The 26,325-nt window shown below is 42.6% G+C and overlaps 1 protein-coding gene across 5 annotated transcripts in view; it reads left to right on the top strand.

The window, feature by feature from the left end:
* steap2 (STEAP family member 2, metalloreductase) overlaps window positions 1–26,325 on the top strand; it is a 247,896-nt gene that overhangs the window by 193,305 nt on the left and 28,266 nt on the right. For 3 of the 5 annotated variants that reach the window (XM_049565776.1, XM_049565779.1, XM_049565777.1), the window contains one exon: window positions 10,753–11,096. The exons of 1 other annotated variant lie outside the window; for it this stretch is intronic. In XM_049565776.1, coding sequence (XP_049421733.1) covers window positions 10,753–11,046 — 294 coding nt within the window. In that variant the 3' untranslated portion in view covers window positions 11,047–11,096. Of the gene's footprint in view, window positions 1–2,225; window positions 3,430–10,752; window positions 11,097–26,325 lie in introns of those variants that run through there. One more of the 5 variants, XM_049565780.1, reaches the window with a different exon arrangement.

Below are 26,325 nucleotides of genomic sequence, written 5' to 3'. Positions count from 1 at the left end.
AAGAAGTTGTCTGCCACCCAGGACTGGACGTCTAAAATGCAGTTAAAATGGGCATCACTGGGCCTGGTGTCATCAGGAGACCCGGCCATGTAACGCTGTGTGTCATCAGCATAGCTGTGAAAGTTAATGCTGTGTCTCCTGATGACATCTCCTAACGGTAACATATAGAGATTAAAAAGTGTAGGACCTAAAATTGAGCCCTGGGGAACGCCACATTCCATTTCATAGGTTATTGATGAGCGTTCCCCAGTGCTCACATAAAATTTCCTACCATTCAGATATGTTTTAAACCAGTTAAAAACAGTACCAGAGATGCCAATGTAGTTTTGGAGTCTGTTTAAAAGAATTGTGTGATCCACTGTGTCAAAAGCTGCACTCAGGTCCAACAGGACTAAAACAGAGATTAATCTTTTATCCATGTTGGACCTGAGGTCACTAACAATTTTGACCAGTGCTGTCTCTGTACTGTGATTTTTTCTAAAACCTGACTGAAATACATCACCAATATTTTTAGAAATCATAAAATCATTTAACTGGTTAAAAACAATCTTTTCTAAAATTTTGCTTAAAAATGGCAGGTTGGAAACAGGTCTGTAATTATCAGGTACCGCTGTATCCAAATTGTTTCTCTTCAGAAGGGGTCCGACACAGGCTGTCTTAAAGGCAGTGGGAAAGACCCCTGTCTGAAGAGAATAATTAACAATATTAATAACATCATCCTTAAAAACACTAAAAGAGGTCTTAAAAAGGGATGTGGGGATAGGGTCTAAAATACAAGTCACTGGTCTAAGATGGGAGACAACCTCTTCAAGCTCTGCAGCATCAACCAGGACAAACCTCTCAAGTGTCTCCCCATTTATAAGCACAGGCTCAGAGGAACTAAAATTATCAGGCTTACGGTTTAAAAAGTTTGACCTGATAAAATCAATTTTATTTCTGAAGTGGACAGCAAGGTTTTCACATGATAAATCTGAATTAAAAGGTTGCTTAAAAACAGGGTTTGTTAATTGGTCAATGGTTGAGAAAAGGATTTTGGGGTTATTGTAATTGTCAGCAATTAATTTTGAAAAGTGCTCCTGTCTTGCTTCTTTTACTGCTCTGTTGTAGGTGGTAATATGTTTCCGAAATATCTGATAATGTACTTGTAATTGGTTTTTCCTCCATCTTCTCTCTGCAATTCTGCATTCTCTCTTTAATCTGAGAACCTTGTTTGTTCTCCATGGTGGTTTTATGTTTGGTTTAGTCTTTTTCACCTTTAATGGTGCAACAAAATCTATTGCTGACTTAAGTTTCTGGTTAAAATGATCAACAATGAAATCACAAGAAGAGGGTAAAACAGCCTTTGGAGCATCAGTTAAAATCTCACTAAAATTAGCAGCCACTTCAGAAGTAAGATAGCGTTTCCTGACAGTACGCTCCGGGATGTCCTGCTGGATAAAATCCATTACATTAAAAAACACACAGTGATGGTCGGACAAGCCCACATCCACAACAGAGGACACAGTGGCTGATAACCCAAAGGTTATTAAAAGATCTAATATATGTCCTCTGTTGTGGGTGGACCTTGATACATGCTGGTTAAAATTCATAAAATTAATAAGATTTAAAAATTCAGAGCTTAAAGAATCAGACGGATTGTCAACATGAATATTAAAATCCCCTACAATAATGATTTTGTTGTACTTCGAATGAATGATTGATAACAATTCTGAAAATTCACTGATAAAAGCAGAGCATTTTTTGGGTGGCCTGTAAACAGTTATACAAAATATAGGGGGACTGCTAAAAACAAAGGAATGATACTCAAAAGAAATAAAATCACCAAATAAAACCTTTTTAAAACCATGTGAACTTAAAAGAATTGTTGCAGTCCCCCCACCCCGTCTACCATTTCTAAAAGAATGTAAATAATTAAAACCAGGCGGGGATGCTTCATTAAGTGCTGCAGGTCCATCTGAGCCAAGCCATGTCTCAGTTAAAAACATAAAATCAATACTGTTATCTAAAATCAGGTCATTAATTTAAAAAGTCTTATTTAAAAGAGAGCGTACATTTAAAAGTGCCATGTTGAGTTTTCTCTCTGGTGTTTGTGGGGGATGAGCGGGGGGATGGTGTATTTTTAGGGACCCCGGCCTGAAAGGGCGAGGACCCTCTTGTTCTTGTAGTGTTTATTATTATTATTATTATTATTATTATTATTATTATTGTTTCTTTCTTTCTTTCAGCGTACGCGACTTTCAACTGGAATTTGACCCCCTAAACATGCTCGAAAACTCACCAAAATTGGCATGCCTGTCAGGACTGGCGAAAAATTTTATAAACTGATGAAATTAATCTGAAAAGTGCCAAAATGGGCTCTCTAGCGCCACCTAGAAACACAAAAATGGCCGCTGCAGCCAGTAGGAACGTCGTAGGAAGATCAAACTAAAACAGCCTCGTTCGTCTCATCAAGACCTACAAATCACGCGCTCGCACCCATGACCTAACTCCAACAGGAAGTGAGATATTTCCCTTTCAAAATAAGAGTTTTCCTCAAAAAAAAAAAATTCCTTTAAAAATCAACTAGTCCGACACCGTTTATCGTATCGGCTTCAAACTCGCACACATTAATCTTCAACGTGTCCTTATCAATTATTGTGCGTAACTTTGTCAATCCTCGACTGGTTTGGATGTTATGACGCGTTTCAGGTGATGTGCGCCAAAACCTCCTGAGGATTTGTTGTGCCACCTAGACACACTAAAATGCCCGGTGCGACGGGTAGGAACCACATAGAAAGACCAAACCAAAACTGTCTCGTTCGTCTCATAAAGACCTACAAATGTCGCGCTGCAACCCCTGACCTAACTCCAACAGGAAGTGAGCTGTCGGTCTTTGAATGTAAGATGGCGTTTTTGACAAATTCTGTCGATCAAAAATTATTTGCTCCTACACCGTTTATCATAACTGCTTCAAACTTGCACAAATTACAGCTCTACCCCTGCTGAACATTACTTGTGAAGGACTTTGTCATAACTTGAACGGTTTGGATTTTAGAAGCGTTAGAAAGTGCAGGACACAACTCCTCATGATGATCTCTGGAAGAAAAGATGAGGGCCAACACACTGTAAACTTGTGATTAAGGTGACATTTTTCAGTCCATAGACATACAAGCTTTATATGTTTGCGTTCAGAACAAATTTATCTATCTGGTGATGTTTTCAGATTGAAGATGGGACCCACGGTTTGGCATCTGGAAGCATTTGTTTGAGAAAGTTTCAAGCCATTCTGCTCTGTGTCTGAGCTGCATGCAGTCCTTAATTAGCATAACAAAGGCTTCACTCTGACAGTCTGTGTGTCAGAGTGAAGTGTGTATGTGTGTGGTCACACACACATGAGGTTTTAAATTACTTTAAAAATGACCTTAAAAGTATTTCCATGTATTTTATCAATTTTATATCTCTGAACCCAAGAGACTGACCTGGAGGGTTGCAGTAAATCACCTCATTTCAAGTACAAGTCAGTAACAGTGTTACAAAGATCAGGAAAGAATATACATCTTTGAGGAAATGTAACATTCAACAACACAGTAGTCTCATCAAACACCTTTCTTTTGATGTAACTGACAGAAAAATTAAATGCTGTGTTTTTGATGCATACAACATTATGTATACTTCGTGCAATCTGTAACTTTGTCTGCCACAAACAGGAAGTATGTGAACATGTGAGATATGTCAATATGTCAGCAAACTCTCTCTCTCTCCCTGTCCCCATCTCTCTCTCTCTCTCTCTCTCTCTGTCCTGTTACTGCATGTCAGTATCTCGGTCTCTTCTTCAGAGCCTTTGTGCTCCACTGTCTTGCAGGTTAACTTCTATCACAAACTGTCAAAGTTTCATTAGGTCACATGTCTTATGTCTACAAATTGCAAATATATCACACCACCTTCATAAGAACCCTTTACAGTTTTTAAAATTGAGTTTGACTTATGATTCTGGCTATTGTGGTACAACATGTGGGAAGTATATATTAATATCTGATGGTATACATATGTGACAATAATCATATGTGTGTAATAACAGGAGAAGTATGGCACACACAGACAGAAACGGACACACACACACACACACACACACACACACACACACACACACCAGTCCCTAGCCTCCCTCTCTCTCTCTCTCCCCCCTCTGTCCTCTTTCTCCCTTCTCTCCCTCTCTGCATGTTGAGAACTCGGCCGTCTATGTCTGTCTGTCTGTGTTTCTCATACTTCTACTGTTATTATACACATATGATTAGTGTCACATATGTATACAATCAGATATTAATTCAACATATTGTACTATAGTTGCCAGAATTATAATTATAATATTATTACTTTTATTAATGTTGTTGTAAGCTACATTATGTGCAATAAACATTTGGGAGCTGCTATGACAGATTGCCAGTCTGATCCTTGTGCACAGTGTTATTAAATCAAATAAATATAAAACGACAGAGGTTTGATTTGAGCTGAGGATGAATTTGTGCAGTGTAATATTTGAACGTTAAGACAAAAAGTGATGCTCAAAGAAATGACTGATCTGCAAAAATTCAGTAACTTAAGACAGTCCTGAGTAACAAAGAAATGTGCAGCAGGTTAACTTCTATCACAGCGGTGCCTGCCTGGTGACATGTGAGGTTGTGTTGCTGCTGTAGTGTGAAATGCCTGCTGATTTTGTTATCATTACTTATTAGTCAAACTGAGCTTGAAGTCACCTAATGACATGGTCATTAATTAGCATAACAATGGCTTCACTCTGACAGACACAAGCCTGTGTGTGTGTTTGTGTGTGTGATGTTATTTGAATGTAAGGTGACGTTTTTCACAAATTCTGTCGAACAAAAGTTATTTGCTCCTACACCGTTTATCATAACTGCTTCAAACTTGCACAAATTACAGCTCTACCCCTGCTGAACATTACTTGTGAAGGACTTTGTCATAACTTGAACGGTTTGGATTTTAGAAGCGTTAGAAGGTGCAGGACACAACTCCTCATGATGATCTCTGGAAGAAAAGATGAGGGCCAACACATTGTAAACTTGTGATTAAGGTGACATTTTTCAGTCCATAGACATACAAGCTTTATATGTTTGCGTTCAGAACAAATTTATCTATCTGGTGATGCTTTCAGATTGAAGATGGGACCCACAGTTTGGAATCTGGAAGGATTTGTTTGAGAAAGTTTCAAGCCATTCTGCTCTGTGTCTGAGATGCAGCTCTCATCAATTAGCATAACAAAGGCTTCACTCTGACACACTGTCACTGTAACATTTACCAAACTCATTCCTAAAACTTTGTCATACATATGTGACAATAATCATATGTGTATAATAACAGTAGAATTATGGCACACACAGACAGACACGGACACACAGAGACACACAGACAGACAGACAGACACACTCCACTCCCTTTTATTATACACATATGATTAGTGTCACATATGTATACAATCAGATATTAATTCAACATATTGTACACACACTCCACTCCCTGCCCCCTCCCCCCCTCTCTTTCTCTGTCTCTCTCTCTCCCCCCTCTGTCCTCTTTCTCCCTTTTCTCCCTTTCTGCATGTCTAACTCGGTCATCTATATCTGTGTGTGTTATACTTCTACTGTTATTATACACATATGATTATTGTCACATATGTATACTATTAGATATTAATTCAACATATTGTACCACAATTGCTAGAATTATAATTTTAATATTATTGCTTTCATTAATGTTGTTGTAAGCTACTGTCATGATCATCTTTCCTGCATCTCTCTCTGTCTCCCCTTCTGTCTCATGGGGTCCTGAGGATAGAGGGATGTTGTATGCTGTAAAGCCCTGTGAGGCAAATTGTGATTTGTGATATTGATTGATTGATTGATCGATATTTGTTTCTTGACTCAACAGCATTCAGTGACAGTATTTCAGTTACAGATGTAGTAAATTTAAAGACTCTGCAATGTTGCACCATTGCTCACTCAGAAATATTAACAAATAATTTGCAATATTAGGCTATAGGAATTATGTTCCATCAGTGTGACTAATAACATCATTGATAGAGATTATTAGTCACTGATAGTACGTCTTTGAAGCGTCATAAAGATTTTTAAAATGTAAACAATAAGACCTACATATTATGAGCATTAAACATTTCAGAGCTGATCTGACAGACTGACAGTCTGGTCCTTGTGCACAGTGTTATTAAAACAAATAAATATAAAAATGACAGAGGTTTGATTTGATCATCACACATGTCAAAGTTTCATTAGGTCACATGGCTTATGTCTATAACTTTCAAAATATACGCTCACACCACCTTCATAAGCACCCTTTACAGTTTTTAAAATTGAGTTTGACTTATGATCCTGGCTATTGTGGTACAACATGTGGGAAGTATATATTAATATCTGATAGTATACATATGTGACAATAATGATATGTGTGTAATAACAGGAGAAGTACAAGGACACACACAGACACACAGAGACACACACACACACACACATACACACACTCCACTCCCTAGCCCCCCGCCCTCTCTATCTCTCTCTCTCTCTCTATTCCCTAAGCTTTATTGGCATGACTGTAGATTAACAATATTGCCAAAGACATTAAAATTTACAAATAAAGTACAATAATAAAAGTAAGTCAGAAAACTATAAAAAAAGATTAAATATATGATATATAATACAAAATACACCAATCTACAATACAATACACCAATATATAATATAGAAAAAAAATGAATAAAGAAAAATGTAGATTGTGAGTTACAAGGACTGTAAATATAGACAGGTGTGTCGGGTGTTGTGATGGTTGTCCCTCAGGCTGTGGCATAACCTGACATATGTTGCTGCTGCTAAGCTGCTCTCTCTCTCTCTCTCTCTCTCCTCCCTCTGTCCTCTTTCTCTCGTCTCTCCCTCTCTGCATGTTGAGAACTCGGCCGTCTATGTCTGTCTGTCTGTGTGTGTCATACTTCTAGTGTTATTATACACATATGATTAGTGTCACATATGTATACAATCAGATTTTAATTCAACATTTGTAGGTCTTAGTATATATTTGTGTCTGTTTGCTGCACTTAGATCCTCAAAGCAGCCAGTACATATCACTCAAGCTTTCACTAGGTCACATGATTTCAAATGAATATGGATGTGTAGTTTGTGTGTAGATCATCACACATGTCAAAGTTTCATTCGGTCACATGGCTTGTGTCTACAAGTTTCAAATTATAAGCTCACACCACCTTCATAAGAACCTTGCATTTTTAACCCTGCGGGCCCCCTTATAAAAAATCACACCTGTCCCCTTCGGAACGGTGTGAACAACAGAAAAATATTAAATATTAACATATTTCTCTACATTTTTTTGCTTAAATCTTTTAAGCAACTTGTTCTCAGATTATGCATATCTAATATTCATTCCTTTTGAGGATTTTCACAATATATTTGCCATTTTATTTACATGAAGTCACTGTTACTTTAATGAAAAAACATGAATTAAGATTAACTATATAATAAATGTTGGATGGATTTTTTTATTTTATTTATCACAGTCTGTGATATGTGAATGATAAATAACAACACCAATTTTGATGCATTATCATTTTTGTGGGCAGTTTCTATTTTTCAAATAAAATAGACCTTGTTCCCTTCAGGACTTTTTGTCTTTGTTGAAAAACAACCATAAAAATATTAATTTTTTTTTTCTTTTTTTTATCTCATTGTCAGATTATACATAAAAAATATTGATTGTGTGTGTTTGTTTGAGAGAGAAAGACAGTGAGATATATTATATATATATATATATATATATATATGTAGAGAGAGAGAGAGAGAGAGAGAGACATGGAGAAAAAAAATAATGTAACCTTAAAGCAACCTGCAGTTCATAATTTGCAAATTTTAGCGACACAATTACACTCACACACACACAGACACACACACACTCCACTCCCTGTCCCCCCTCTCTCTCTCTCTCTCTCTCTTTCTCCCCCCTCTCTCCTCTCTCTCCCTTCTCTCCCTCTCTGCTTGTCACTAACTGCCGTACTGCATGTCAGTAACTCGGCCTCTTCTCCAGAGCCTTTGTGTTCCACTGTCTTGCAGGATAACTTCTATCACAGCGGTGCCTGGATAGTGTGGTGTGTGTGGTTGTGTTGCTGCTGTGGTGTCAAATGCGTCCTGCTGATTCTGTTATCATTAGTCATTAGTCAAACTGAACTTGAAGTGCCTGTGCTGTCACCTAAGTACGTGGTCATTAATTAGCATAACAATGGCTTCACTCTGACAGACACAGGCCTGTGTGTGTTTGTGTGTGTGTGTTGTTTGATCATCGCACATGTCAAAGTTTCATTAGGTCACATGGCTTAGGTCTGCAACTTGAGCTGGGGGACGACGGCGGGGGGCCGAGGTCCCTCCCAACGCTGCTTGCAGCTTTAATTATATGTTTGAGGTTGTAATGATTGGGTCCGGAGTATGGTTTTATGGTGTGAGATCTGGTGTTGGTGATTACGGTGATAGGGAGTCCATGGGTGGAGGAGGATGGTGCTGTGGGTGCTGTGGGTGATGTGGGTGGCTGAGGGGCAGAGTCTACAGAAAGATTGTTTGGTATGGTATTTAAAGTGATTTCCTGGTGTTGGGATCAACAGTGTGGGACGGGTCCTGGCTCCTCATAATCAGTTACTGGTGAGTATGAGGAACCAATAATGGTGGTGCTAGGACCGGGGGGACATCAATAGTAGATGGACTGATTGGAGGGGGTTGACGGTGGTGATGTTGATTGTTTACTGTGGTGAGATACACGTGGGTGGTGGACGCTGTGGAAAATGTTTCCTGTGAGCATTTTTGCCCCTAGCCAGTTAGGATGGACTCCATCGCCCCTGAAAAGTTCTCTCCTGCTCCAGAACAGGTTAAAATTGTCAATATAGTTGACACCATGAGCAGTGCAGGCTGACAACAACCAGGTATGCAGCGCCAGCAGCCGGCTGAAGCACCCACAGCCGCGGCCACAGGAGGGGATGGGGCCGGATATGTGGACGTGATTTACTGCTCTCTGGAGTGTAGTGATTAGGTGGACAAAATCGTTTTTGAGGAGCTCAGACTGCTGGATGTCATTTGTACCTGCGTGGATTATTACTGTTGTGATTCCTGGACTGCTTGTGATGAGCTCCGCGGCTTTGGTGGTGATGTCACAGACTGTGGCTCTGGGAAAACAGCACGTTAATGCTGAGCGGGATCGGACGTTCCGGATGATGGAGTCCCCTATCACCAGAGTTGTCGGCTGCAGACGCTGTGGCTCACCTGGCGGCGCGGGGCTCCTTCCCCTGGATGAGCTGGGCCGTAGCGGTGCGCGGTGTCCAGCTGCTCCTGAACGGCGGGCAGAGGCTCCGGCTGGACCCGACGGGAGGCGCCTCGGTGGTGCACGGACTGGGCTGGCGGGAGGCTCAAGGCCGTTGGGTGGGTTCTTGTTCAGCTTTCCCAGCACCTCGAACCTGTTTCCCAGCTGAATGGTCTCTGAGGGAGGAGTAGAGCAAGATGGAGGGGACTGGGAGTTGTTACGGCCGGACTTCTTACCCCAAATGACAGTCCAGGGCTCCGCGGAGGCTGGTGTGGAGCAGTTCCGAACTTTCGGCTTCGCACCGAGCCGAGGCCAGTCCTGGTCATACTCCTGGATGGACCCCACGATGGGCTGCACCGTGTCGGAGAGGTGAGCGGGTCCAGGCCAGGGCAGAGTGGTGTTATTGTCGGCTAGGCAGGAAGCCTCCGCGGCCAACGAGTCCAGTAGGCGTTCAGAGTCCTGGATCTGGTAAAGGGTTGAGATCTGACCCTCCAGTTCAGTTATTTTCTGGGATAACTGAAGGCATCCAGCACAGTCCGGTGGAGAGGTAAGAGGAGGCTTATTTTGTGGGAATTGTTACCGGTTGTCAAGGTAAACAATCAATCTGTCCCTCTGCAAGAGGTCCGCTCCGTGTGTAGGGTCAGATAACTTTAAATCGCGGCATAGATAAAGTGTCACATTTAGTGTCAGAACAGGACACACTATAAGACACTTAGAAAATAACAAAGACCAGAGGATGCTCACTTCAAAACTATTAAAAAGAGCTCAGATTCCGGCACGATCTGTCGTCAGCTTAAACGGCGTGTGACGGCGTCACAGGAAGTATCTGCTTCCGGCTTCAGCAACCCTCTGTAACTCACAACTCATAATTTAAAAGCAATTCATAATTTGAAAGCCCCTGATTTAAACATTAAACGCTGAGAATGCAACAGGAATAGCTTAAATAGAGTAAATGGGTTATGTAGGATGTAGGGTATGGTCACACATGCACAAAACTAACATTGGCAAATATACATCTCCTGTCACCTTCTACTTAATGCAAGCAAAGGGATTAATAAAACATCTGCTTCAAGTGGCAAAGCAAATTTGTTTCTTTGCATGGTAAACGCACCATTAACATCATATTTCGCAATATTTATTTGCAAGCTTGCTAACATTATCTAGCCAGCTAGCTTTCTGTGTCCCTCACACCTGGCACTGCCCACAATCAATACAAATATCGCCTCGGCTGGTGATGGTAACTTGCCTGCATTCACTCATGTGTGACCTTGTCCTTCTACAGAGTTAAATTTGTCACATGGCATTATTAGTGTAGCTGGTGCTGTGTGTCTGACCTGGTTCTTTGCTGTATGATCACATTAGTTGTTACTGTGTACCATCATGAGTCTTCCTGTCTTCGACCAGTCCACGCTAGGCTACATCGCTCTGCTCATTGCTACTTTCCACGGCCTGCTGTTTGGATGGAAGCGAGCCTTTGAGGAGGAAGCCTACCGTTTCTACCTGCCCCCCAGCTTTGTGGTGGCCCTGGCCCTGCCGGTGTGTGTTATCCTGGGGAAGGTGCTGATGCTGCTTCCTTGTGTGGCCAGCAAGCTCCACAGAGTCCGCCGGGGCCTGGACAGCAATCACCACCGGTGCCAGCGCCTGGAGCCAGTGGGCTCAGCTGCCCACGTTTCACCTGAGAGAATTACCATCATGTGATTGCTGCAGCACAGAGCTGTTTGCTCACTCATTGTTTTGATTTACCAGTACTGCCATAATTAGTTGTTTTATTGAAGGAAATGAACAGTATTTATTCATGATTCTCAATTGGGGGGGGGGGGGGGGGGGAATTGTTAATATGTTATAGTAGACAGTTTTTGCTGATGTGAATTGTGTAGTGATTAGCTGCTACTATTCACTTAAACTCCTGACCTTGTGTTGTTATTGCTGGTGTGTTACAGTTTGTCAATCTAAACTGTAAAATGGAATATTCTTCACTTGATTGTATCTGTATTTCACAAATTCTTGTTTTAGACATTACACTGGGCTACAGAGTTTTTGTCATGACTGAACTCTAATTTTATTTGTTCTACTCGGCAGGGGAAAACAGATGCATACAATACATTCTCACTCTGACCTCGTCACATATCAGCGTTTGGTCATGGACTTTCCACGTCGACATAACACATGCAAGGTACCCTGGGTGCATTGGTTGTTGACGTTCTGGGACACCGCGTAAACTTTAGCCTGTTACATGCATTGTCTGTTTTAAAAATACACTTCAGTTTTCACAAGATTTCTTTTCAGTATTGTTTGTATTCTCACAGTTCACAACAAAATAACTCAATTTGGAAATGGGTAAGTCACATAGGAGAAATTATATCAAGTTAGATCAGATTGGGGCACATTACTAGTTTCTGTTACATCCTTTAGTGTTTGAAATTGTTCCTATTTTAGTTAAATTGAGCCTCATGCAAGAGGCAATATAAACAAATTTTCTCTTATTTTTGTTTGTATTTACTGTTTGTCCTTATTTGTTAGTACCCATTAATTTCAGGGATTCATCAATGTTTTATTATTTTGGCTCTTCTCTTTGGTATGAGAACATTTTACAAGTGGTCGTGAGTACTCTGACCAAGACAAGAGAAAAAAAAATCTATTTTTCACAGTGCACAAATTGTCCAATGCAAGAAAAAAAATGTTTCAAATTTAAGGAACAGAAAAAAATGAATGAAAATCATATAATCAAATTTAGATTATTATGTTTTAGGGTAATTATAATGATTAGATTATCAATAAATTCATGGGCCAAATAAAAATTACTATAATTGGTTCACTGATCCCAGTGACTGCATTCTCAGTTACTCCCTCTGCTGTCCGGTGCTGGAATGTGACTAAGTACATATACTCAAGTACTATACTTGAATACAATTTTCTACTTCTACTCCACTATTATTTGATAACTTAAGTTGCTAGTTACTTTACAAATTAGGTTTTTGCACACAAACCATACACAAGTGCAGCTTAAACTATTACTCAATTGGTTAGAAAACTTATTGGCAACTAATTTGATTCATTCATTCATTCATTTATTCATCTTCTAACCGCTTCATCCTCTTGAGGGTCGCGGGTGGGCTGAAGCCAGGTCCATGTCATTGGTTCGACAGCCCATTGGTTCGACATCCCATTAGTCCGACTGTCTGCGGTGCTGAACGGCTCGCGGCGGGCGTATGCTGCACCGCGACCGGCTTGAGGCGGAGCAGGCTCGCGGCTTATGTGTTTGTCACTTTCTTTTTCATTTTAACCCACACCATGATCTTTTCCTGACCCTAACCAAGTGGTTTTTGTGCCTAAACCTAACCAGACCTTAACCACAGGGCATCATGATTATTTCAGAACGGACTTAGGAACAATGAGTTTAATATGGTCGGAACAATGGGATGGCGAACCAATGGGCTGTCGAACCAATGGGCAGTTCCCCTGGAGCCTATCCCAGCTGATATCGGGCGAGAGGCAGGGTACACCCTGGACAGGTCGCCAGACTATCGCAGGGCTGACACATAGAGACAGACAACCACTCACGCTCACATTTACACCTACGGACAATTTAGAGTTTTCAATTAACCTAATCCCCAATCTGCATGTCTTTGGACTGTGGGAGGAAGCTGGAGTGCCCGGAGAGAACCCACGCTGACACAGGGAGAACATGCAAACTCCGCACAGAAGGGCTCCCACACCCAGGATCAAACCGGGAACCCTTTTGCTGTGAGGCGACAGTGCCAACCACCACACCACCGTGCCGCCCCAACTAATTTGATAATTGTTTAAATTATTTTTCCATGAAAAAACATTTCATGGCTCCAGTTTCTCAAATATGAGGACTTGCTGCTTTTCCTTTTACTAAGTTTATTTTTGATTGATTAAATGGATTCAAAAGTTTCTGCATGAATATTGTTACTTTTGATACTTTTGATTGTACTTACATACCTTTATTATTCATTTTTATTATTAATATTTTCAATGCAAGACTTTTACCAGTAACAGAATATTTTTACTGTGTGGGTATTAGTACTGTTACTTAAAGGTCCAGTGTGTGGGATTTAGGGAGATGTATTGGCAGAAATGTAATGTAATATAATAAATATGTTTACTTTAGTGCAGGGATGTCAAACTCATTTCAGTTCGGGGGCCACATACAGCCCACTTAGATGCTAAGAGGGCCTGACCAGTAAAACCACCGCATAATAACCTTATAAATAACACCTCCAAATTGTTTCTTTTCTTTTAGTGTAAAGAATTACAAACACAATATTGAACAATCCATTTACAAAACAGATGATAAGCAGCCTGAGATGTCTTCACAAAAATAACTGCAGTTTCAACAATGTGTCTTATTATTTCCACATTCCGTCAATCTATTGTTCACTTTTAGTTTACATGTGCATTACAATTTACAGATCACAGTGGATCTAAAAAGGCACAAAACATTAGTGCAAAAACATTCTGAAAAATTCACAATTACTGAAAATGGCATTTACAAAACAGATAATGAACAGCCTGAAATTTCTTAAGAAAAATAGTGCAATTTTAACATGTCTCAGTTTTTCTACATCTAGTCGGTCTACTGCTCACAGTCATTAAATGTGCATTTTTACATACATTTGTGCAGTTATGCTGGCTTCACCACACCAAACTAAGTGGAAGCTGTTGAAGAAGCAGGTTGAGTTATCTCCTGCCTTACAGATCAAAAGCTTTGGCAGTACCTTAGCAATAGATTCTTTGACCTAAACCTGCAAATTGACAACATTTTGCACAGTGTTCCATATCTTTAAATATAACAACAATAAGTATTCACTGTATTTTGGTCAGGCTGGAAAAGCCTCTGAAGCAGAATTTTACATGAAGTAGGTTACTCACTACTTAACTTGCTCTTGAGATCTGGCATCTCTTAGCCTTCACAAGTGCATCAATGTTAGGTGTCAAATCCTGAGCTGTTACCATTTTCAGAATTTCATAAGTGCGTGTGTGTGTGAGTCTGGAATGCAGTTTTGTTTTATTGATGCTCATCACAGAAAAAAGTTGTTCTCAAAGGTAAGTGATCCCAAACATTCACAAAGCCTTTGCAGCCAGGGCTGTCAATTTTGGGTACCCTGGTAAAAGATATTGATAAAAAAGTGTCCAAGCCCACCGAGGCAAATCTGTTTTTCAAATCTGAGTCACGCTGCAAGTCAGTTACCTCAAGTTGGATATCTATGGGGTCAGATCAGTCTTATAATGAATGAATTCACGCAGGGTTTTTCACAAATGCACATGCTCTGGTTCACAGTTGTATTTTGGACTCACTAATGCACACGATCTGTTTCACAAATGCACATGCTCTGGTTCACAAATATCATTTTTATGCAAACTTGTAATATAAATTCGGAAATGCGCACGCTCTGCTTCACAAATATTATTTTTATGCAAACTTGTAATATAAATTCACAGATCATGCAAATCGCTGAATGTGCATTTACGAACTGCTTCTCATTTGTGAACCTCTACATTTGTGAGAGAAATCTGTGTGGTGAATTCTGAGACTCCCCTGACGTCACAGGTCAACGAATGTCACCATTGGCTGATAAATCTGTCAATCAAATTTATGATTCTGATTGACAGATTCATCAGTTAATCAGGTGTGTTCGCTTTCAGCCAGTCGTATGGCTCCTTAACATGTTACTTGGCTAAGCAGAACGCTTCAACTCATAATTCAATAACATTGCATGATATACAACGAGGGGATAATAAGATAAATGTGTTACTTACAGGTTGAGACTGATCCATGTCTCTTCCACCGTTTCAGTCTAGCGCGTCTTGTTTGAACACTGCAAACAGTAGCTCAGTAGCTCTGTGATTGGTTTAAAAGTGTGGAGAAAATGTAAGGAGCCATACGACTGGCTGAAAGCGAACACGCCTGATTAACTGATGAATCTGTCAATCAGAATCATAAATTTGATTGACAGATTTATCAGCCAATGGTGACATTCGTTGACCTGCGACGTCAGGGGAGTCTCAAAATTCACCACACAGATTTCTCTCACAAATGTAGAAGTTCACAAATGAGAAGCAGTTCGTAAATGCACGTTCAGCGATTTGCATGATCTGTGAATTTATATTACAAGTTTGCATAAAAATAATATTTGTGAAGCAGAGCGTGCGCATTTCCGAATTTATATTACAAGTTTGCATAAAAATGATATTTGTGAACCAGAGCATGTGCATTTGTGAAACAGATCGTGTGCATTAGTGAGTCCAAAATACAACTGTGAACCAGAGCATGTGCATTTGTGAAAAACCCTGCGTGAATTCATTCATTATGAGACTGATCTGACCCCATAGATATCCTGCAGCTCTGGCACTGGTTTTCCTTTTTGCTCCATAAATTGTCCAATTTCCTCTTGTAATTAAAAAATGTATGAGCACAGCTCCTCACTTTAACCACTGTACTTTGGTGTAGTACGGCGGGCCATGGGTAATGTGTTTATCATTAAGAAGGCTGTCAAACTGACAATGGTTCAGTCCTCTGGCTCGGATGAAATTAACAGTTCAGACAAACCACTTCCATGACGTGATCAGTTCATAACGACTTGCAATACAATGCATCTTTGTGCAAAATACAGTGAAAAGTCCAAAAACTGTGCTCTCCATTTGCAGCCAAATGTCAACATTTTTTCTTTTTCTCTGAATTTTGTCACAACACCTGCCTTTTTACCGATCATTGATGGCACACCGTCCGTAGCGAGGCTGGCAGCATGGGCTCAGTCAACCCCGATCCTGTCCAGCGCTCCAACCAGAGAGCTAAAAATGTAAAAAATTAATGTTAAAAAAATTTGCTGTTGTGGTGTCTGCCATCGGCACCAACTCAAGGAACTCCTTGGTGACAGTCAAATTCTCATCAACACCACAAATGAATCAACACCAGGAATAAATATGGCCAGTTGAGCAACATCAGTAATGTCCATGCACAAACCAATTGCAACTGAGAATGCAACAAATCAATCAATCAATCAATCAATCAATCAATCAATCAATTTTATTTATAAAGCCCAATATCACAAATCACAATTTGCCTCACAGGGCTTTACAGCATACAACATCCCTCTGTCCTTTGGACCCTCACAGCGGATAAAGAAAAACTCCCCCCAAAAAAAACCTTAACGGGGGAAAAAAAAAAACGGTAGAAACCTCAGGAAGAGCAAGTGAGGAGGGATCGCTCTTCCAGGACGGACAGACGTGCAATAGATGTCGTACAGAACAGATCAATATAATAAATTAACAGTAACGCGTATGACACAATGAGACAGAAAGAGACAGAGACAGAGACAGAGAGAGATGTAGGACAGACGGTAACGGTAATAGCTTACAACAACATTAATGAAAGTAATAATGTTATAATTATGATTCTGGCTATTGTGGTCCAATATGTTGAAAGTATATATTACTATCTGATAGTATATGTATGTGACAATAATCATATGTGTAACAGCAGCAGCAGGAGGCATCTGGCAGGACCACGGCAGCAGCACAACCACACACGTCTCACTATCCAGGCACTGCTGCGATATAAGTTAACCTGCGAGACAGTGGAGCACAAAGGCTCCGGAGAAGAAGCCGAGTTAGTGACATGCAGTATGGCCGAGTTAGCAAGATGCAGTAACAGGACATAAGAGAGAGAGAGAGAGAGAGAGAGAGAGAGAGAGAGAGAGAGAGAGAAGGTGCCCGGTTTATTATAGTAGGGTGACCATATTTTGATTTCCAAAAAAGAAGACACTTGGACCACCCACGAGATGAATGATACTTGCAGTTTACTCAAAGAGGCCTTATAATTTTAATATATTTAAAGTTTATATGTATGGATAGAAAATTCAGTTATATTAAAGACAAAGACAGAAATTCAGATAGGGGACACATACACACACTAGAGTGTGGCTACTCGATCCGAGCCCGGCGGTAGGCCTACCTGACGGGTCGGGCCGGTTCGGTCAAAAATGTATAAATTGTATTTGGGCTTGGGTCGGATTCGGTCAGCTTTCAGTGAAAATGTAGTGTAAAAATAAATAAAATCCTATTGTCTGTCCTGTTTATTGCTTGGGGACTGTTATTTACGTGACAACACCTGAACAGAACACACACACACATTGGCTGTTTCTTTCTACCTCTCCCCTCGAAGCCTCGGACCTTCTGTCGCCCGCCTCTGCCTTGATTAAACGCTGAAAATAAAATAAAAGAGGGAGACAAGTTTTCCTATTTTATCTTACTTTGTTATATTTCTCCCTCTTCCCTTGCCTTGGACCTCCTGCCGCCCGCTCCCGTCTCAAACACGGAGGTCTCCCTCTCTGCGGAGCACCCACAGCGCACGCCCGGCCTGTTAAATAGCCTGTAACCATAACAACTGTGTGACACAAACTCAGTGCTTTAATCATTAAATAATGTCGGGCTCAGTTCGGTTTTGGACCTAACAAAACAGAATGACTGTCGGGTTCGGACAGAAATATGCAGCCCGTGCTGCATTGTAACACACACACACACACACACACACACACACACACACACAAGGAAAACCGGACATTATCATTAATTTATAAACACCCCCCGGACGCCCCGGACAGGACGTGAAAAGTGGACATGTCCGGGCAAAAGAGGATGTTTGGTCAGCCTATATTATAGGAGGTCCCCTGGCAGACTAGGCCTAAGTCAGCCTAACTGGGGCTGGTACAAGGCAAGCCTGAGCCGGCCCTAACTATAAGCTTTATCAAAGAGGAAAGTCTTAAGTCTAGTCTTAAATGTGGAGACAGTGTCTGCCTCCTGGACCGCAACAGGAAGATGATTCCACAGGAGAGGAGCCTGATAGCTGAAAGCTCTGGCTCCTGATCTACTTTTGGAGACTTTAGGGACCACGAGTAACCCTGCATTCTCAGAGTGCAGTGTTCTGGTGGGATAATATGGCACCATGAACTTTCTAAGATATGACAGAGCCTGTCCATTTAGAGCTTTATAAGTTAACAGTAGGAATTTAAATTCAATTCTGGATTTTACAGGGAGCCAGTGCAGAGAAGCTAAAACAGGAGAAATATGATCTCGTTTCTTAGTTCCTGTTAGTACATGTGCCGCTGTATTCTGAATTAGCTGGAGAGTTTTTAAAGACTTATTAGAGCTATCTGATAATAGGGAGTTACAGTAACAATTGACTTAACTTTGTCCTTAATTTAACTGTCCAAATCTCCAGCAAGATCCGAAATCCAGTCTGTCACTGAGGTTCTTGTCAGATTGATGTTGACGAAGCCTGGCACTTGTCGGGGCACACGATTCCTGCCACCTTCAGCATGCATGTCTTCACATACTTGCCCTCGGAGTACTGCTTTGATGCCGATGCTATTTTGTTAGCAATAAGGTAGCTAGGTTTTACAGCTGCATCATGGATCTCTACAACTCTACAACTTTAAACAGACTGCTGTTTCCTCAAACCTGCCAGCAGTTCATTTATCTTCTCTGTCCTCAGTTGTCCTTGCAAGTTGTCGTATTTTTCACTATGATTAGTTTGATAGTGTAGTCGAATATTATATTCCTTCAGCACTGAAAGTACTGTGAACACACCAAGCACACTGGCTTCCCATTTAGCTCTGTGAATAAATACAAACTGGTCCATTTACGTCCACTTTTCTCCTTTTTGATGAAGACATTTTCCACCGGAGGCTTCTGCATGTAATGTTTGCTTTATCATTTGAAGAGCGATCCACTGCACTGACTCATCTGAGGGGTGAAACAGGCTGTGAATCCTCTGGGCTTGTATGGATGCGACGACCCTTGTCAACCTGGGGATGCCCAGTCTGCCACTAGACCTCCGCGAGTACAGCAACCCATCGACATGTGTCACCAAACACACCGAAGGAAGGTGTAGATCGCTGGACATGCCTATCACCAGCACATGCGCAGCTACGGAGGGGGCCCGTCGATACACCGCCACTATCAGTGTGTGTCCGGCCAATGTATGCTTTGTTTTAAGTAAACAGTTGGATTCCCCTGGTTTGCACCAGTTCTAAGTCAGCTGCTAAGTGCTGTAGCTGGGGAGATCTGCAAGAAAGGCCCAGCGTGCGTCCGTAGTCGCCGCCACCAACCGCCGTACCTGATCCCCTCTGCCGCCCCGCCTTCCGCATGGCGTCACACACCGCCCCGTGAAAACTTACGGCCGGCGCCACGCGAGGCACTGCGGACGAGGGCCCCGCGAGACGGGCCGCGCACCGCACCTCTGGCGGCGGAGAGAGGTGGGCGACGGGCCGACTGCTCCCCAGCCGTGACTCAAGCCCAGCCCCGCTTCGCACCCCAGCCTGACCGACCCAGCCCTTAGAGCCAATCCTTATCCCAAAGTTACGGATCTGATTTGTCAACTTCCCTGAACTACCTTGATCTAACATGCCAGAGGCTGTTCACCTTGGAGACCTGCTGCGGATATGGGTACGGACTGGCACGAGATTTACACCTTCTTCCCTGGATTTTCAAGGGCCAGCGAGAGCTCACTGGATGCCACTGGAACCGCGATGCTTTCCAGGGCGCGGGCTCGTCTCTCAGGGCAAACCCATTCCAGGGCGCCCTGCCCTTCACAAAGAAAAGAGAACTTTCTCCGGGGCTCCCGCCAGCTTCTCTGGGATCGTTTGCTTTACCGCACTGGACGCCTCGCAGCGCCTATCTCCACCACTCCAGATTCGGGGATATGAACCCGACTCCCTTTCAATCAGCTGGGGGCGACGTAGGCCATCGCCCCACCCACCCATCCATTTGCCCATCTCTTAGGACCGACTGATCCATGTTCAACTGCTGTTCACATGGAACCCTTCTCCATTCGGCCTTCAAATTCTCGTTTGCATATTTGCTACTTCCACCAAGCGGCTCCACCAAGCGGCATATTTGCTACTTCCGCGGTGGCTCCACCCGGGCCCTCACCCTAGGCTTCCGTGCTCACCACGGCGGCCCTCCTACTTGTCGCACCGTAGCCCTCGTGGCTCCTGTCGCCAGCGACGGCAGGGTATGGGCCCGACGCTCCAGCGCCATCCATTTTCAGGGCTAGTTGATTCGGCAGGTGAGTTGTTACACACTCCTTAGCGGATTCCAACTTCCATGGCCACCTTCCTGCTGTCTATATCAACCAAAACCTTTTCTGGGGTCTGATGAGCGTCGGCATCGGGCGCTTTAACCTGGCATTCGGTTCATCCCGCAGCGCCAGTTCTGCTTACAAAAAGTGGCCCACTAGGCGGCTCGCATTCCATGCCCGGCTCCAAGCCAGCAAGCCGGGCTTCTTACCCATTTAAAGTTTGAGAATAGGTTGAGATCATTGAGATCGCCCCAAGACCTCTAATCGTTTGCTTTACCAGATAAAACTGCGAGATTCTGAGCGCTAGCTTGAGGGAAACTTCGGAGGGAACCAGCTACTAGATGGTTTGACCGATTTGAATGTCAGGACCGCTACAGGTCTCCACCAGAGTTTCCTCTGGCTTCGCCCTGCCCAAGCATAGTTCACCATCTTTCGGGTCCTATTGCATGCGCTCACGCTCCACCTCTCCGGCGGTGCGGGCAAGATGGGCCGGCGCACCCGGGGCCCCGCGGGACCGGGATCCCTCCTCAGCCGGCGTGCGCCAGCCCTCACTTTCATTGCGCCATGGGGTTTCGACCAGACCCTCTGACTGCTTCGGACCCCGCGTGACACTCAGCTAAGAGCTTCGAGGGGGCGCTGAGAGACAGGGGTTGGGACAGATGGTAGCTTGCCTCGTGGCAGGCCGTCAGCTCGATCCCGAGATCCAACTATGAGCTTTTTAACTGCAGCAACTTTAAGATATGCTATTGGAGCTGGAATTACCGTGGCTGCTGGCACCAGACTTGCCCTCCAATTGATCCTCTTTAAAGGATTTAAAGTGTACTCATTGCAATTACAGGGCATCGAAAGAGTCCTGTATTGTTATTTTTCGTCGCTACCTCCCCGAGTCGGGAGTGGGTAATTTGCGCGCTTGCTGCCTTCCTTGGATGTGGTAGCCGTTTCTCAGACTCCCTCTCCAGAATCGAACCCTGATTCCCCGTTACCCGTGGTCACCATTGTAGGCACAGAAAGTACCATCAAAAGTTGATAGGGCAGACATTCGAATGAGACCACAAGGGCCAGCGATGGGCGCGAGATTATCTAGAGTCACCAAAGCCGCCGTGGTGCCCCAGGGGACAACCCTCATGGGTTTTGGGTCTGATAAATGCACGCATCCCCGGAGGTCAGCGCTAGTTGGCATGTATTAGCTCTAGAATTGCCACAAGTAATGCTAGAGCGATCAAAGGAACCATAAGTGATTTAATGAGCGGCTGGAGGTCGGCCGCTTGCCCCGGGCCCTTCTCCCGTCTGACAGTTTGGTAAAAATTCTCTTTTCTTTTCCCCACTCCAAGTGTGTTCGACGGGGAGAAGGTCGGGGGGGAGGTGGCTGGAAGTTGGCCGCTTCCCCCGGGCCCTTCTCCCGTCGGACACCTTGGTAAAAATTTTCGTACCCCTGGTACTCCTGCTGCCTTGGTTAAACACTGAAAATAAAATAAAAGAAGGGGACAACTTTTTCTATTTTATCTTATTTTGTTATATTTCTCCCTCTCCCCCGGCTGGCTCAAGTCAGCTTTGGTATGAAGCACTTTTACTTCTGACTGAGTTTTTGTTCTTTGTTGTAATATCACTACTTTTTCTGGGTACTTTGTCCACAACTGGACAAACATACCAAACAATAGAGACATGCAAGCATAGCAGGTCTCATCGTTATCCTCCGCCTCATTCTCTGCTGTCTCTCTCGGATCTGCCTCCTCAGCTGGGCAGCCTCTTCCTCAGCCTGCAGGTACAGCAATCCTGCTGCAATAACTGCACCAAGACGCCTTCTCCGATCCATGTCAGTTATTAGGGACCTCGGCTGAAGGGCGAGGACCTTATTGTTCTTGTAGCGTTTATTATTATTAGGGACCTCGGCTGAAGGGCGAGGACCCTATTGTTCTTGTAGTGTTTATTATTATTATTATTATTATTATTATTATTATTATTAGGGACCGAGCCCTAAGGCCAAAGGCGAGGACCCTATTGTTTTTGCTGCGTTTATTATTAGGGACCGAGCCTAGAGGCAGAGGACTGCTCAAAGAGCAGTCCTCGCCAAAGGCGAGGACCCCCCCTATACTTTTTGCTGTGTTTATTCTCACAGACCAGTCCTTGCCGAATTGTACCGGTTTATTAGGGTTCTAACCCCGAAGGGGTAGAACCCTTCTAAGATTGTACTGGTTTATTATTATTATTATTATTATTATTATTATTTTTTGTTGTCTGCTGCTTGAGCTCAAATTCCCGTGAGCTGGAATGAGCCAGAAACCTGAAACTTGGCCCAATGATTGGAAATGATGTGCATCAACTTTTATTAAAATATGAGCCCAGTCGGCCACATGGTGGCGCTGTAATTAAGGCTTAAAAATGACTTTTTTGGGAGGCCACGCCCCTCACACCATAAGTCTGATTGAGTTGAAATTTGACACACAGGTCCAGCTCAATGTTCTCTACAAAAAAGCCTCTAGGACCATTAAGCTCCGCCTGACTAGATTTTTTGCTAATTTGCATAATTTGAAAAACAGTAACATGACATAAACTTTTACAATTTTGACTCCATCAACACCAAATTTGGTACACCGCTTTGGGGGATGACACGACACATTTCTATTACAAATGAGCCAGATTGGTCAAAAAACATGGCCGCCACGGACCAATGAATCTTGGCTGTGGGCGGAGCTTAGAATTGATTGGCCATAACTCCCACACCCTTTGACCTATCATCACCAAATGTGGTGGGTGGGTCCACAATGAGACTTGAAAGCTGCCTACCAAAGCATTTTGAGCTCAGCCTATAGGGGGCGCTATAAATGCCACACATCTGTATGTCAAAGACCATTCGATGGAAGTACACCAAATTTGGTATGCATGCTCTAGGAGTGGCTATTAACTACTATCTTGAGTGCCATGTTGCTAGGTGAAAGTGGGCGTGGCCTATTCGTCATTAACCCTCATAATTTGCGTTTTATTAATTTATGACCAGCTGGAAGGACCTAGGGACATGAAACGTGGTACATGGACAATAAATGACATCCAAATACTGCTCAAAAAATTTGGTCCCAATCGGCCTTATGGGGGCGCTATAATTATCTCCAGATTTCTCCCAAAATGATCATGATCATGGAACTGTGATTGCTTAAACATTAAAATACCTATTGAAACTTTGAAATACGCATCAACAGGTAAAATTTCAATTTATGTTTTGATGTTCAAATGGAGTCTCTATGTGAAAGTATACCACAAATGTTATTAGCATGTAGGCGAGCTGAAAACCCGATTTCAAGAAATGTGTGACTTGGAAAGAGTATGTATTGCTTGGAGCTTTCAGGGACAGAGTGGGGAACGTCTTGCACTATGGCAGATGAGGGTCACGGTGGGTGGTGAGGGTCACGGTGGCTGGTTTGGGGCGGAACAGGTTAGAACCCGCAGATTGCCGCTCGTGGCTATATTTAGGGTTCTAACCCCGAAGGGGTAGAACCCTTCTAAGATTGTACTGGTTTATTATTATTATTATCATTATTATTATTATTATTATTTTTTGTTGTCTGCCGCTTGAGCTCAAATTCCCGTGAGCTGGAATGAGCCAGAAACCTGAAACTTGGCCCAATGATTGGAAATGATGTGCATCAACTTTTATTAAAATATGAGCCCAGTTGGCCACATGGTGGCGCTGTAATTAAGGCTTAAAAATGACTTTTTTGGGAGGCCACGCCCCTCACACCATAAGTCAGAATGACTTGAAACTTGACACACAGGTCCAGCTCAATGTGCTCTACAAAAAAGCCTCAAGGACCATTAAGCTCCGCCTGACTAAATTTTTTGCTAATTTGCATAATTTGAAAAACAGTAACATGACATAAACTTTTACAATTTTAATTCAATCAACACCAAACTTGGTACACGGCTTTGGGGGATGACACGACACATTTCTGTCATAAATGAACCAGATTGGTCAAAAAACATGGCCGCCACGGACCAATGAATCTTTGCTGTGGGCGGAGCTTAGAATTGATTGGCCATAACTTCCACACCCTTTGACCTATCATCACCAAGCTTGGTGGGTAGGTCCACAATGAGACTTGGAAGCTGCCTACCAAAGCATTTTGAGCTCAGCCCATAGGGGGCGCTATAAATGCCACACATCTGTATGTCAAAGACCATTGGATGGAATTTCACCAAATTTGGTATGCATGCTCTAGGGGTGGCTATTAACTAATATCTTGAGTGCCATGTTGATAGGTGAAAGTGGGCGTGGTCTATTCATCATCAACCGTCATAATTTGCGTTTTATTAATTTATGACCAGCTGGAAGGACCTAGGGACATGAAACGTGGTACATGGACTATAAATGACATCCAACTACTGCTCAAAAAATTTGGTCCCAATCGGCCTTATGGGGGCGCTATAACATAGAGTGTAAAGCTTGAAAGGCTCTGCCCGCCGCACCACAAGTGCTATTGACTTGAAACTTTACACACACATCCTTCTGATAGTCCTCTACAAAAAAGCCTCTTGCACCATGAATGCCGCCCTTACAGAATTTTTGCTAATTTTAATAATGTTAAAAACAGTAAAATGAATAAGCTTTTGAAATATTTGTGCTATCAACACCAAACTTGGTATGAGGCATCGGGGGACCGAGACACTCATTTCTATTACAAATGAGCAAGATCGGACGAAAAACACGGCTGCCGTCAAGCAAAGTGTCCTTGGAAAGGGCGGTGCTTAGCGAATATCGGCTGTAAAATGTTAACCGTTTCTCCCATCGTCACAGAACTGGGTAAATATCATCAGAAGGGGACCAAGAACACACCCAAAAAAAGATTTTGAGATTGGCACATAGGGGGCGCCACCGCCATTCCCAGATATTCCCGTTTTTTCCCCAAACCGTTTTCCCATTGAAAATGAATTACGGAATCTTCAAAAATCACAAAATTTCAAACGGTAACTACCGATTCATACTTTCAGCTCGAAATTCAGCATTTTCTGAAACTTGGTTATAATGGAAGTCAATGAGAAAATCCTTCAAACTCACTCATCTTCACCCACACTTCACCAACTCATACATTCACGTAGAAACTCCATTCCAACTCTGAAATGTTGACATTGCCATCGACTTTCAGTGACTGATTCATATTTTCCATATCTCTTTTAGTTTTTCTACACCAGCTGTTTAAAAATCATGAAATTTTCAGCCCTTCTCAGAATTTATAATGGGTGTGTATTGCGTGGAATGTTGAGAGTTAGAGTGGGTGATGTCATCGCTAGAGTGCACAGCACCTCTGAAATCATCAAGAAATTTTCTCTTAAACTCGCTGGTGCGGCCACATCGTTCACTCTACATACACAAATTGTACACCAAATTGTAGGAAAAGCCGTTCCGGTCGCAGAGGTGCGACCGCTGAAGAAAATGGATTTAGGGTTTTGGCTGCAGGTGGTCTAAAAGGACAACAAGTCCAACCAACTGCCCCATTCACTCCCATGTTAAGTGAGAGCCCAAATTTCTGGAAGAAAGCAGACCATTCCACTTATGTCCATCATGGCTCTGGCCTCATTTTTCACACCACCGAAATAAAATTTACACCTTTGTGATCCGCATCCTGTCCTCTCGCTCACGGTGTGCTTTTTGTAGCTGCAGCACTTACGGTTTTTCATTAAACAGTTGGAGTTTGAGAGGAACTTTTGGCTCAGTTTCTGCCTTTTCTTGGTGTATTTAAATTTGACTGTGCCATTGCCAACTGGTGATTAGCTGTTAAGTTAAGCTGTTTTTCTATCTGTAAGTGAAAATTTCATTCATGAAAATTTCAAATGCTCTGCAGAGATCAGATTAAGGCCACGGGATTTGTTTAAAGCCAATTTCC

Source organism: Epinephelus fuscoguttatus, linkage group LG21 (assembly GCF_011397635.1).
Source record: "Epinephelus fuscoguttatus linkage group LG21, E.fuscoguttatus.final_Chr_v1".
NCBI lineage: Eukaryota > Metazoa > Chordata > Actinopteri > Perciformes > Serranidae > Epinephelus > Epinephelus fuscoguttatus.
Note: the sequence above shows the minus strand (reverse complement) of the source record. Positions and strands in the feature narration are given on the sequence as shown.